Raw genomic sequence first — 15,424 nt, 5'->3', positions numbered from 1 at the left:
TGTGTCATAATTTTGAAATAAAATTTTTTTGAATATACAGCTGTTCCTATTAAAATTATAATTTGTCATTTTGTTTTCTAGGTAACTTTTTTTTTAAGACCTTAAGAGTCGCTAACTACCGAAAAAATTTCTTGAGAGTTTTATCTTAACGTAAAAATATATACTAATCACTCAAACTAATTTTCTCAGTCATGATCCCCCATATTCTGGGGGCTACTTTAAAGATTTGAGACAGATATACTGATATATGAGATAAAATTTTATTTTCTCTTGGTCTCATCCTGACCAATGTTGTTAGAACTGACATGGTATCTCATTCTAGTTTTTATCTGCATTTCCCTAATGACTAATGACGTTGAACTGCCTTTGGAATAGCTATAGTTTTGAAAACACAAAGTCCTTATAAAAGTAAGCATGCTGTAATACAGAATCTAAAAATCTTTACAGTAGCCTATCCAGATAATATTCAATAAAGCATATGAGGTTTTCTTATGATCGTAAAATTCAGAAACTAATATCTTGGCATTAAGAGAGAATATACTCTTAAAAACCCTACCTTTTCTCGCTGAAACCAAGCCCGCCAATCCTGAAACTGTAATAACTCCCATTTTCGGAAGAAAGTCTCGAGGAGGATTCTTCAGATAGACATAAGCATCTCAAGAAATCAGTTAAAAATTAACATAAATAACTGAATTCTACTGGGCATTCTATACAGTTATGATGCAGGAAGGTTAAAGAGATTTGTTAAGATAATAATAAGGTTTAAACACTCTTCAAAAGAGCTATATATAATGACGATATGAGTAGCAACCTAAAAAACTAGATATATTTACTTGTTACGAAATAACATTTTCCTTCTATAGGTGATTTAATATTTCTTTTCTTAATGATACCAGTGGTCATTACTATAAAGAAATGTAATGCTAGAGGGCACATCTTAATATGGGTTACCATAAGGTGAATTTCTGACTGTGTATGTATTATATCTCTATAATGAACATGCTTCTGCCCTTATCTGTTCAAACACTGGTAGCCTCCAGTGAGAACCGAAATAGATACTTTATAAAGGAGTTTTGAATAATAGTTTAAGGATATACACAGCTACTAGACCTTGCTTGCCACTACTCCCTAATAATCTCAAGACAGCCACTGCTGTTGGTTAATCATCACTGAGCCTAGATAAAAAGTAGATGAAGAGTAGGTGAAAGTCCAGATTTCTTGGCTTTCTATATATTTAAATTGTTTCTAGTTCCAAAAGTATACTTTTCTATCATAGTTAATTATTTAATAGCAATCACATATTTAATCCTATTCCTAATGATTGATGAGGAATATAATTTTGAATTTATTCCTAATACATTAAATAATGATAATTCAAAAACAGGTCATCAACTTCATGGAAACATTCAAAATTTTAGCTCATCTTTCTATCTCCCATACATATTTACTATGACAACTGGCATAAGCCAAGAATATTAGAAAGCTGTATCTGTTGCTAAATACCATTAACAAGCTAGAGTCAAATATAATTGCTTTTTAAACATTAGCTTAAATATTCCAGGGTTAGTGATTGCTATAATATTTCCTAGCCGTTGACAGCAAAATACAATGTATTTTAACAGCAAATAGCACTTAAACTAATTAGCAACAATGGAGACATGTTTTTAATTTACGCTTTATGATATATAATATAGACTTAGTAGTTAAAACAGACCTCAGTTTGTATCCTGGCACTACCACTTGTAGTTATGTAACCTCAATAACCTACTTAACCTTTCTAAACCTCAGTTGCCCTCATTTGTAAAATGGGAATAATTATAATACCAATACTAACAGAATTGTGACAAAAATTATGTAAAATGTTTAGTACAACACCTTAGCCAATAATAACTGCTGAATAATGAATACTATTGCTTTGCTATTATTACCAATAAATTGCTATAGAGAGTATCTTCTGAGTTGACAAATGCATGATAATGGGTAACATACCAAGTTTATTTTTCTCATATTTAAACAAAGCAATTTAAAAACACAATACAACATTTCTAATTATTTACTCACCTACCTTTTCCAAATTGTACTGTATCCATTATCCCATTTTTCACAAAGACATAAACACCCTAAGCAAAAAAAAAAAAGGGGAGGGGGAAGACACCTGCATTTTTGAAGCTGTTGATAATGAGACAAAATTGCCTGCACCTCCGAGATTATATTAAAAGGTTGACTTAGCATTATGCCCAAATCTAAATCCAGCTTTCCTGTGTATTTACTATCAGAATACTCATTTAACTTAGCTTGTTTTCATTTTCTGCTTTTCATTCTATTTAACATGGATAACATTTATACCATTTTTCTCATATAAATGGATGTCTATGAAATAATCAGAGCAGAAATGATAGTGAAGAAAATAAAGATCTATCATCTTATGTTATGACGAACTAGAAAAATAAATGGAATTTAAATAAAGCAAAGTATATTTCAGTTTAGAAGCAACATCTGATTAATAAAGATGCAGTAGCAATAACATAATGATTTGTAGAGGGAAAAAAAGAACAGAAAGTCTAAAGCAAAGGGCTTCATCTTCCTCCCTTTTCTTATTGTACATTAGAATGAGAAAAAAAAAATCTAAATTACCTCAGGACAGAAATCATCCTACATAGACTACTGTTTATCCTGTTTTTAAATAGGAACATAAATTCTCTAGAAATCAAAACTATGTTAATCCATCGGAGGAATTAAAGTTTTAAAGCAAATCTTTAACTTTACCTGTCTCTAACTGATTTATTTTAGTGCAAAAGAGTGTTAAATATATTTATTGAGTGCTAGGTATTATCTCACTTATATAAGAAAAAAAAAAGGAAGTCACAAAATGATTTACTCATGGTCATATTGTACTCTGTTGATGGAACCAGAAAACACAATCCAAATATATGGTCTCCTTCTCTGAACTAGCTGCTATGAAACCATGGGATAAAAACAGAACAAAAAAGACTTTCAAAGCAGAGAAAATAGAGATTATTATATTGGACAGGGAAGAAATAAGTTTTTGTTATAGAGATAGCTTGGTTTTGTAATTTTATCTTAGATATTTTAATGGTTATCAGAGAGATGCAGAGGTTCATCTTGGTTTAAAATTGTACAAATCAGCATAAATGCTAACTGCTATTGAACTACTTTTCTGTAGGGACTCTTGAGAATATTGCACCTTCAAAGTTAAAATATCTATTGACCAGTCGATTGGGAATCATTTAACCATTAAGTCATCTTTAAAAAAATTTTTTTTCTTATCTCTGCTAAAGAATTCATTTTTACCACATGGGGTCAGTGCTATCTAAATTTCAAAACACTAAGCTAGCAGTAGCAGAAATTGAATTTGCTCTACATGATTCAAGGTTTAATGTGGAACAAATTTGAGTCAGACGTAATTTTTAAAGAATAGATTACATTTTTAGGGGAAAATTAGAAAAAAAAAGTTGTTTACATTTAGGACAAAATGCATTGGAAATTGCCTTTTTCAACCTATTTGTTTGAGCATATTAATGGAATAAAACATTCTTTTGAGTCTTAAATTGGATGATAGTTACAATAGCAATTTAAAGACCTCTCAGGAACATTTTATCTCACTGAAGAAAAATTTGAGAACATTATGGAAAATTACATCTCAGGAAGCTTAAGTCTGAATCATCTAGCTATTGGCATATAGTCATAGGGACATGATTCAGACCATAATTGGTTAAGGTATTTCCCTCTTAGAGCAAACTATTAGTAGCGTGTAGTACAACTAATACCATAAAAATTGTATGACAAACACAAGTTTTCAAAAATAACATCATATATTTATCAGATATTTGAATGAAATATCATCTGGAATTATCAGAGTTCATTGATTTGGTATTTCACCTAAGCATACATTATTTTTTATAAGCTCATTAGATTTCTTTTTAAAGATAATGGATAGAAGAAACTAAACAAGAACAGTGGTTCACCATCAGGCTATAGCTGGGGAAAAGTCACATGGTTACTAGGTCAGAATGATGAAAACACTGGTAACAACATTAAGACACTGACACTGGAGATACCGATGCCAACACAATTATGTTTATGTGATGATAAAGAAACATTAGTGTTGTATCAGCTTACTCCACCACTCTGCTGATGGATATCACTAATTGAAGGCTAAGCATTAAAGTCACATGTATTCTAGCTTGCCCAATAGCTTACTGTAGCTAGAATGGTCTTATGGGATAACCCCAACAAGTAAACAACACTTTGCTTAGCCAAAGAAGAAAATATTCAGAAGTAATCTCAGAACTTCACCTAAAAAGTGAGGGATACTGTGTACATGCTAGGTGACACAAATGCTTGCTGAACTACTTTAATTTATGCAGTAGGGGTACAGTAGGTTCAATACAGCCACAAATTATTTGCTGCAACTTCTACTGAGAATTGGCATCTAATTCCCTTCCCTTTAAAACGAAGCTGGCCTTAGTGACTTAACAATAGAATGCTGTAGAAGTGACTTTCTTGGACATCTGATAATAGGCAAAAAGCCTGACAAATTCTGCCTAGGGCCACTTGTAACATTGTCTTTAGGAGCCCTGAACTACCCATGTTAAGTTATATCTGACCTATTTGAGATCACCATGCTTGAGAGGCCATGTGTAGGCATTCTAGTCAATAATCCCAGCTGAACCCGGCCATCCAGCCATCTTTAACAAGGTGCCAGATATGCAAATAAAGCTGTCTTGGACTGTCTAGATCAGCTCATTTGCCAGATGAACACCACTGGGCTGAACTCAGATCAAATTTGTGACTTACAAAATCATAAGATGTAACATAATGGTTGTGGTTTTAAGCCACTAAGTTTTGGATTAGTTTTCTACACATCAATAGGTAACTGGAACAATTAAATCAGAAACCTCTGATATTAAACCACTATCAGAATTGACTTACCTTGCACCAGCCAATATAACAACCAGTTGCAGTCCGGATGGAAGCAAAACCCATTTGTAAATGACCAGGCTGCTCTTCAACATATTTAGACTGAAGCGGTGGTGCAGTATATATAGGGAGCTACAGGCAAAAAATGTTCATGTCAAAAACGTAAAATAGCTGGACTGTCCGTAACAGTAGTATGGCAGAACAGGAATCCTAATCAGCCTTCTTCCTAAAAACAACTAAAAATGCTGATAAAATACTTTGAAAAAACCATCTTAAATACAGGAATGATGTGGTAAACTGTTTATAAAGACTATTTAAAACCCAGAAATTAAAAGATGCCAAATATAGTATAATATAGTGGTTCTACTCTTACGTATATTTAGAGAAACTACTGTTTTTGCACACCCAGAGTTATGTATAATAATGTTCATAGCAACATTTTAATTACAACCAACCCAATGTCCATCCACAGTAAAATGGATACACTGGGGCATATTCGTACAAAGAAATATTAGAAATTAGGGGGTAAACATAAAAATTACAGCAACATGGAAAAATTTGGATGAATTTCAGGAATATAAGTTTACTTAAAAAAACTCAAAAAACATATTGCTTAGCAATACAGACATATAAGGTAAAATTTAAAAGTAAAGGAGGGGAATAATAGTAAAAATTCAGGGTAATGATAACCTCTGAATGGAATGAAATGGGAACACAGGGGATTTTTGTTTTCCTTTAAATTGGGTAGTAGGCACACAGCTGTACATCATTATCATCATATCATACCTTTCATATTTTGAACAGCCTTTTTATTCTAATTAGTATTTAATAAAAACAAACATACACAAAAGAACAATGAAAAATTTAACCAGGTAGGGACTTACTTCCTTTAAAAAAAAAAAACATTTTTTTTTTGGCTTTTATATTTAGGGTATAAATCATCCTATGAAGCTTGGTGTTTCATGAAGATATAACTGGAAAGAATCAAGTTTACAAATCAACAGCAAGGGAACTAGATGATTAATGACTTTGGATTTGGTCCTCTATCAACAACAAACATGAAACTATAGTTAACACTATATTGTATTCTTGAAAAATGCTAAGAGTGGGTATAAAATGTCCTCATCACAAAAATGATAACTATTTAAGGTAATACATATGTAAACTGAGTTAGTCATTCCACAATGTATATATACTTCAAAGCATCATGCTGTACAAGGTAAATGCATACAATTTTATGTCAGCTTTTTAAATTAAAATTTAAAAGACATATAAACCATAAGACAGTGTCAGTTTGGTAAAGTTTTTCCAGTAGTAAGTCAGAAAAGTCTTGCTTTACCATTAAATGGCTCTTTACTTCCCATACCAGGATTAAAGAGTTAGTGTTTATCTTTCTACACTAATACTTAGATTTAAATTCACCACATTGCCCACTTTTTGATGGGGTTGTTTTTTTTCTTGTAAATTTGTTTGAGTTCTTTGTAGGTTCTGGATATTAGCCCTTTGTCAGATGAGTAGATTGCAAAAATTTTCTCCCATTCTGTAGGTTGCCTGTTCACTCTGATGGTAGTTTCTTTTGCTGTGCAGAAGCTCTTTAGTTTAATGAGATCCCATTTGTCAATTTTGGCTTTTGCTGCCGTTGCTTTTGGTGTTTTAGACATGAAGTCTTTGCCCATGCCTATGTCCTGAATGGTACTACCTAGGTTTTCTTCTAGGATTTTTATGGTATTAGGTCTAACATTTAAGTCTCTAATCCATCTTGAAATAATTTTCATATAAGGAGTAAGGATAGGATCCAGTTTCAGCTTTCTACTTATGGCTAGCCAGTTTTCCCAGCACCATTTATTAAATAGGGAATCCTTTCCCCATTTCTTGTTTCTCGAGTTATACCTGATGTAAATGACGAGTTGATGGGTGCTGATGAGTTGATGGGTGCAGTACACCAACATGGCACAAGTATACATATGTAACAAACCTGCACGTTATGCACATGTACCCTAGAACTTAAAGTATAATAATAATAATAAATAAATAAAAAAGAAAGAAAAAATAAATAAATAAATAAATTCACCACATTGGCAACTGTGTGTAATTAGGAAGGTGAGAGATGCATATTTTATATTAAAGATGCATTTTATATATAAAAAGCAGGTGCACTGCAAGTAGAGAAGTTTCCCCTCTCCCCTAGAAAGGAGAGATATATGTGGATGTACTGGTGTTAGAGTGGGCAACGTTATTTACTTACATGTTTGTCCATCATGTTTCTATCCTCTCTATTATTTACACATCCCAATTCCAAACTTTACTACACTCATTGTTCTTATTCTCTCCTCTGTCCCCATCAAAATCTGCTGATTAAGTTTTCTTTTTTTTTTTTTTTTTTGTGACAGGGTCTTGCTTTGTCATCCAGGCTAGAGTACAGTGGCATGAACACAGCTCACTGCAGCCTCAACCTTCCGGGCTCAAGCAATCCTCCCACCTCAGCATCCTGAGTAGCTGGGACTACAGGCACACCCCCAACAAACCTGGCTAATTTTTGTATTTTTTTGTAGAAACGGGGTTTCACCCTGTTGCCCAGACTGGTCTCCAATTCCTGAGCTCAAGCAATCCGCCCACGTTGGCATCCTAAAGTGCTGGGATTATAAGCGTGAGGCACCGTGTCTCACGGATTCAGGTTCTTTATCTGTTGCCAATTGTAAACAAAATTTTGTATATGAAGTTTTCTAGGAACAGCATTCAAAGTTCTTATCAGACTCTCAAAGGGGTCAGAATGGTTAAGAACCAGTGTTTTAAAGTATTTTCCTTCTAAGGCATGGGCATAGTTGAAAGGTTTATGATGACAGGATTTCAGCTCTACTGTAAGAATTTTAAGAGCTAGCCAGTAGGATGTTACTATAGTCTCCACTGAGAAGAGCATTCTCACTATAAATTTTGGAGGCCTTGGGGTTAAATGCCACTTATTGTATAGATAGAAATTGTTTGTTCTCATTTCGAAATTATGATTACATTTAGTAAGCTATAAAACCACATTTAAAATTAAATTGAACCAAAGTAACTAAAACTCTCAAATCAGTATTTTTTCTGTTATTTCTCAGTGACAACAAGCAAATGACAAGAAAATAAGTACAATTCATCTCATAGAGGGATTTTAAAAAGAAATGTTCAGGGATGTCTAGGGCTGGCTATATACATGCATTCCAATTGCTAGTCATTTTACTGATCTGAACACTGTAGATTTCATGGTTAAAAAAATGATTGTCTCATGGTCCTACAGAGTTTTCTATTAAAGAGAGATTTAATTATGTTCACTAGATGGCATATAAGGCAGGAATACATTGAGAATATTTAAAAAGACGCTTAGTGAGAAGAGTTGAACTAAAACAGATTTTCTGTTTAGCTACAAGTTTACCAAAAGATTCAAATAACCAAATAACTAGAACACTTCATTCATAAAGTATTCTGGTTTAGTAGAAACATTATTATAGATTTAAACGGAAGTATAGCTCACTTTACACAATAAAAGTAGCTAGAAATGTTGCACATAAATCACATTTTAATCCCTTCAGAAATTCTACAGTCCTCAAGGATTGGATCCTGACTTTGTATATAGTCCCTAGCACGTAGTTGGCAACCAGCTTTGTTTAATGAGTAATTCAATTAAATGATATTTAAAATGTACTTGGGGAATACAATAAATACCAAGGAATACTGTGTATTCCATAATAAACAGCACTACTTTATTTTAAAATTTCAAAAATTAAATTCAGTCATTAGGGATTTATCTTCCTACCTAGATTTGAGCTGTCCAGATATGGGAGTGTCAAGGAAGCCTTAAAATCAACATCCTCCTAAGATTAATAAAAAGAAAAAATTAAAAAAATACTTAGAATCAGTTAGCGGGTAGGAAAATGACTCTACCCTAGACCATTAATGAAAATAAACTTTAGTAATTAGAACAGTGCCTCACAAATATATAGAGAGGAGCTTAGAAAATATTTTTGGTTGAATTTATGAATATTAGTTTGGCAATAATATTCCAAACTATTGGAATATTTATGCATGTTAGTTTGGCAATATTATCAATTTTTTGTGCCTTTTGACCTACACTTCTGCTTCTAGAAATTCATTCTAAGGAAATGGTTATAGACGTATATATAGATTCAATACAAAGTGGTTCAACAAGTACTGAATACAATAGCAATAGCTGGAAATAGTCTACATTTCCAAAAATTTATGAAAAGTTTACATTTATTTGATGGTAGTACATTCATACAACAGAATACTTATGACACCATTAAGAGTTCTGCCCAATGTCATCTAACTAGTCAGTCATGGAAGCAGGATTCAAATTCAGGCCTGATTCAAAAACATATTATTAAATGTGTAGATAAGCCTTAGGGATGACTTAAAGTGGGAAGAGATAAAAAGCACAATGATGAATAGAATTAGTAACCACACTTACAGCTCAACAGGCTGGCATGATAAGCCAGATCAACAAGGTAAAATTTAAACAGGTATAAATATACCTTCAACGAGTCCAAAAAGTTCAAATGCCTAAGTACAGACTGGGATGAGGCATACCTTACTGGTAGTCCATGTAAAAAGGCTTAATGAATTTTAGAGAACCACATGCTTACTGTATCACGGTCAAAGGCTGCTTATGAGCATGGTTGATTTTGAGCACTCAAACATAAAAACTAACACGATATTAGGCAGCATTAATAGAAATGTAACATCTAGAAGAGGAGAAGTCAGAGACTGACTCTGTCCTGTAGCAGTCAAAACACCTTGGTTCATACATCCAAGTCATGGCACCAAAAACCAAAGTGCTTTTTAAAAACAAAAACAAAGTACTTACACCTGAAGAAAACACTAACTATCCTGAACATGCTTGGCAGAGGCTGATCATGATAGTGAGGAACTCAGAACTGTGATGTATGAGAAATAGTTGAAGCAACTAAATGCTTTAAAATGTTTATCCTGGAAGCAAAATTACTTAAAGTATAACTGATATTTAAAGGCTTGTTTTTTGAAAGAGAGAAGTTTTCTGTTTGGCACCAATGCAAGAGATACAGTACCAACAGGTAGAAGTGATTATGAGACTAATTTCTGTCTGACATAAGGAAAGGACCTTAAATTAAATGAGAGGATTTAGAAAATGGAATGGGCTCCTTAGACTCCTTTATCTAGAGTTTTATTCACGTAGAAGATATATGGCCACTAAATGTGCCTGCTATAGAGGGAATTACAGTACCATACAGAAGGTTGATCTAGAAAACATCTAAGGTCACTTCCAAAACTGAGACCTTAATGAATCTCTTAAACTGAAGTTTCCTAATACTGAATGTACCTGTATACGTTTTTCAAGAAAGAAAAATCAGACTGCCTAGAACGTCTAACACCCTCTACTACTTATTGATTATTCATTAAGAAAAACCACCAGTTGTTTTTCATTGGAGTTAGAATTTTAGATGTTTGAGTTACATATTGTCTTTTGAGATACTTCATAACTATTTCTCTCAACTTTTAAAACCTACCTAACAAAGACTTCTAAGACATTTTTGATGAGTAAAGATAATTTTAAAAAATATAGCTTTTGTGTTATCTTGATATTATACAAAGTTCATAAACCTTTGTAGGCAAATTACCTGCTCTGGTTTCACTAGCTGCTTTTTGGATTCCTCTTCTTTGACTGCATGTACACTTACAGATGCATATATCAGACCTGCAGGCATGGTTGTCAGTTTTCCCATCTGAGAAAGATATATCAAAAACACCTTTTTAGTTGAAAAGCTTTCCATCTTCCATTTCCTAATAAATTCTGGAAGAATCTCAGGTAATCTATTGGTTTCACTGTAATATATTAAATATTCAAACACTCCAAATTACTTCATACATTTTTAAGACACAGTTCATAAAATTATCTTCTCATACTGGATGGCAGAGTACTATTTTTACCTGTTTGTTAACTACTTCATAAGGAATATAGCAATATAATATTTATCTGGAATATTATTACATAATAATATAGCAATGTAATAATTACTAAAATCTGAGGGATGGAGTGGGATTGGTCTTGGTATTCATTCAGTCTACAAACATCAGTTGAACACCTACTATGTGCCAGACTCTGGTTTTAGTGCTTAGAATATATCAGTGAACAAAACAAAGATTCCTGCTCTCATACAAATGACATTCTAGTAGAGAAGAGACAGGCAATAAACACAATAAACTATATGTTATATTACAAGTTGATAAATGCTCTGGAGAATGTAAAGGATAAGAGTGGTCTGGAGTACTGAGTGATGCAGGCTGCATCTTGAAATACAATTTATAATAACATTATCCATAAAAATGAATTATTTCTATTATAAATCCTTTGCCCCAATTTTCCCAATGCATTCCGTTTTACCTGTTTCATGCTAAACCTAAAGCAAAAAGTGATCTTTGTTTTAGCTATAACTTGATTTGAATTAAGAATGCAGGAAAAGTACTGACTCTAAGAATAAAGTGTTCTAGTGTTATTCAGGTACCAAAATAATTTCGAAAGATTATCCATTCAGCAAGGCCAAGTGTAAAGCTTTCCAAGGTACAAATATTTTAACACTCTGATTCTTTAGATGGGAAAGAAGCTTCCTGAATTTTGACAAAGGACATCATGAGGGAAGCGGTCTCCTTGTTTTACATACAAATAAAACTGTGCAACACCTGGAAGAATCATTGGCTAAAGGATTCTAAATGTTCTCCAATGACAGTGATAGTGCCTATACTTCATTTCTGACACTGTTTTTAATATTTTCTGAGAAGAGCAAGGGAAGCTACTCAGGCATCAATCAGTTAAGTAATTTCCTGTTTAAACTGGGCAGGACTCTGATTTAGATTGGGGCTGTAAAAATACAGGGTAAAATTAAGAGTCAACACTAAGAAGATAAGTTTTGTTTATTCTTCTCCCCCATGCCTCCTTCTAGTACAGGAAACAGTATCACAGAATTATTTATCTATGCATGCTTCCCTTAAAGACATCACTTTTTTTATTTCTTATACCCAGTTGGTATTCATTAATGAAATAACAAGATTTCCACACCATATTTATGTCAGGTATAATTTAAATGTATATTAAAACTGATGCAAGTATGGTCCCCATGAACCAGGGAAATTTTGTTAATAAAAGCTCTATACTACAGGAAGGATGTAAAATTTTATAACATTTAAAAGCTTTTTTTGAAATACCTGACTAGACTTTACTTCTTCCTAAGAGACTACTCCCTGGGTATAAGACAAATACTTTCAAAGTATGTTAATATCTGAATTTTTTCAACACACTAATGATCACAGAGTATACTCACGTTACTTCATATAATGCAATAATAATATGTAGACTATAAAATAATTTCATAGGTATTGCTTGATAATTATGATCTAGTTAGTATTCCAGATTATGGATTTACTCATTGAGCTCATAGCCTAAAAGTTAATATACCTTGAACATTGCCTAAGTACTTTCTCCACATTTTTTACTCTGTAAGGTAATAAGTTACCTTACAGTTACCATTCTTTCCTACTGTCTTCATAGATTCCTTGACTTTTATTGAGGAGGCAGTATGGCACAACCGAAAAAAAATATGAGCTTAGGGTCGGGAGTGGTGGCTCATGCCTGTAATCCCAGCACTTTGAGAGGCCGAGGCTGGTGGATCACCTGAGGTCAGGAGTTTGAGACCAGAATGACCAACATGGTGATACCTTGTCTCTACTAAAAATACAAAATTAGCTGAGTATGGTGGTGCATGCCTGTAATCCCAGCTACTTGGGAGGCTGAGGCAGGAGAATCGCTTGAACCCAGGAGGCAGAAGTTACAGTGAGCCGAAATAGCACCACTGCACTCCAGCCTGGGCAACAAGAGCAAAACTCTGTCTCAAAAAAAAAAAAAAAATTATATATATATATATATAAGCTTAGGAGTTAAACAGAACTTACTGTCTAAACTTGAACAAATTAATTATTGAAGTTCTTCAAGTTATGCTGCCCAGTATGGTAACTACTAGCCACATGTGGTCATTTAAATTGAAATTAAAATTATTAATAAATAAAAACTTCAGTTGCATTAGTCTCATTTCAAGTGCTCAATAGCCATAATGTAGACCACAGATATAAAACAAGTTCATCATTGCAGAAATTTCCAGTGGACAGTGATTTCTTAATTAGGTTAACTAAGTACTATTAGGTTAGATATCTGAAAAAATGTGTATGCCATCCTGTTGATTATCACAAGGATTAAATAAGGAGTTATATTAAAACGGCTTACATTTGGTACATAGGCAATTAAGTTTAGTTTCCCATTCCTTCTGTTTGCTGAATAAAAAAATTAAGTGGCCGTGCTTATTCCTTATTTTTCTTTTCACATGTATTTCATGCTAATCAGGCTCTAGTGAGAACAGTGAGAACAATAAAATCTATTCAACATATTTATTACCTCCAAATAAAAAAGGTCGCAAATTTTGTCAAAAGAAATCAGGAAGACTGGCACACTAGGGCATCTGCAAGTCTGTTATACTGGTGAAGTACATGTCACTGTCTTAAAGAGGGAAAGCTAATGGTACAGCACATTGAAAATGTTTGAACGAAGATTGGCAAGCTACAATTCTGGGCTAAATCTGGCCTGGACGCTAAGCTAAAAATGTTTTTAAAAAACATATTTAAAGATATGTAAAAACAAGAATATGTGACAAGAGATCTCATGCATCCTGCAAAGCCTAAAACATTTACCATGAGGCCATTTACAAAAAAAAATGTGCCAGCCTCCAATTTAGAAAACCAAATAAGATATTCAAAAAGTTATCAGAGTTTGGGGTGCTATTAAAAAACTTACAGCCTCATGAGGCTGTCATTAATCAAACAGCATTAAAATTGAGCAGAGATAATCGAGTTTTCACAAGAGGAAAGACCTTGACTTAAAACTATTTTTAACTCAAAATAATAACTCAAGTCAAAATTACAACTTATTTAAAATCAATGAGAGATAGAAAACTGGCTCTCTACAAAAGATAACAGGTCCTAAAACAGAATTCTCTCACATGGAAATTTACAAACAGCAGGGCTAAAAGATGGGTATGAGGTAACTTACCCATAAGACTCACCCTCTCCAACTGTTCCTGCAATAAAAATAGAGCTGATTCTTGTTATTTCCAGCAGTTATATTCTATAAAGTAGCTGTGAATACTGATTTACAGAATACTGAACCATTCCTCCAGGGAAAAATGCAGGGTGAGCTTCCTGTGATAGCAAGTTTTTTGAAGGTTTTTTATCATGAACTGATGTTGAATTTTATTAAATGCTTTTTCAGCATCAATTGAAATGATTATACGATTTTGATCCTTCATTCTGTTGATATGATGTAGCACACTGACTGATTTGTATATGCTGAACCGTCCTTGCATCTCTGGGATAAATCCTACTTGGTCATCATGAAAGATCTTTTTAATGTGTTTTGGAATTTGGTTTGCTGGTATTTTTGAAGATTTTTGCATCAATATTCATCAGAGATACTGGTCTACAGTTTTCTTGTTTGATGTGTTTTAATATCAGGGTAATATTAGCCTTGTAGAATGAGTTTGGAAGTATTCCCCTCTTCTCTATTTGTCAGAAGAGTTTCAGTAGAACTGGTATTTCTTCTTTAAATATTTGGTAAAATCCAGCAGTGAAGCCATCAAGTCCCAGGCTTCTCCTTCTGGGGAGATTTTTACTACGTCTTCCATCTCACTGTTATTTGCCTGCTCAGATTTTGGATTTCTTCATGGTTCAATGTTGGTAGGTTGCGTGTGTCTGGGAATTTATCCATTTCTTCTAGATTTTCCAATTTATTGGCATATAGTTGATCATAGTAGCCACTAATGATCCTTTGAATTTTTGCAGTATTGGCTGAATGTCTTTTTCATCTATTATTTTATTTATTTGGGTGTTTTCTCTCTTTTGTTTTGTTAGTCTAGCTAAAGGTTTGTAAATTTCATCTTTTAAAACAACCAACTTTTTGTTTCATTGATCTTTTGTATTATTTTCTTCATTTCAATTTCATTTATTTCTGCTCTGATCATTATTATTTCTTTTCTTCTACTGATTTTGTATTTCGTTAGCTCTTGTTATTAAGAATTTTTGTTTGGGGAGGTATCAAGATGGCAGATTAGAAGCAGCCAGTGTATGCTGCTCTCAAGGAGAAGATACACAGTTAGCCAGTAAACACAAGCTCTTCCACTGAATCATCCAGGAAGACATGTTGGAATTCATCAAGGGAGCACCATGACGCACAGAGAGCAGAGAAGTGCAAGACAGGACAGCTGCCCACCCAGGACTGGCAGGAAGACAAGGGGGGTTCCCCACCACAGGGAAATGGTAAGTCAGCAAAAGCCCCCAGAGGCTCACACTTATGCCATGAACCTTTGCAATCCTGGACACAGGAGACCCCCACAGACCCTCTATTCCCAAGGCCTCC

The 15,424-nt window shown here is 33.5% G+C and overlaps 1 protein-coding gene across 1 annotated transcript in view; it reads right to left on the bottom strand.

Annotated features, from left to right (window-relative positions):
* The window catches only part of APOOL (apolipoprotein O-like), an 81,076-nt gene that overhangs the window by 27,045 nt on the left and 38,607 nt on the right, over window positions 1–15,424 (bottom strand). The window contains exons 2-5 of the mRNA XM_011971359.1: window positions 10,590–10,694; window positions 4,954–5,073; window positions 2,066–2,120; window positions 557–655 (exon numbers count right to left, since the gene is read on the bottom strand). Coding sequence (XP_011826749.1) covers window positions 557–655; window positions 2,066–2,120; window positions 4,954–5,073; window positions 10,590–10,694 — 379 coding nt within the window. The remainder of the gene's footprint in view (window positions 1–556; window positions 656–2,065; window positions 2,121–4,953; window positions 5,074–10,589; window positions 10,695–15,424) is intronic.

This window comes from Mandrillus leucophaeus, unplaced genomic scaffold, assembly GCF_000951045.1.
Source record: "Mandrillus leucophaeus isolate KB7577 unplaced genomic scaffold, Mleu.le_1.0 Scaffold1213, whole genome shotgun sequence".
Taxonomy (NCBI): Eukaryota; Metazoa; Chordata; class Mammalia; order Primates; family Cercopithecidae; genus Mandrillus; species Mandrillus leucophaeus.
The sequence above is the reverse complement of the archived record's forward strand: the minus strand, read 5'-3'. Positions and strand labels throughout refer to the sequence as shown.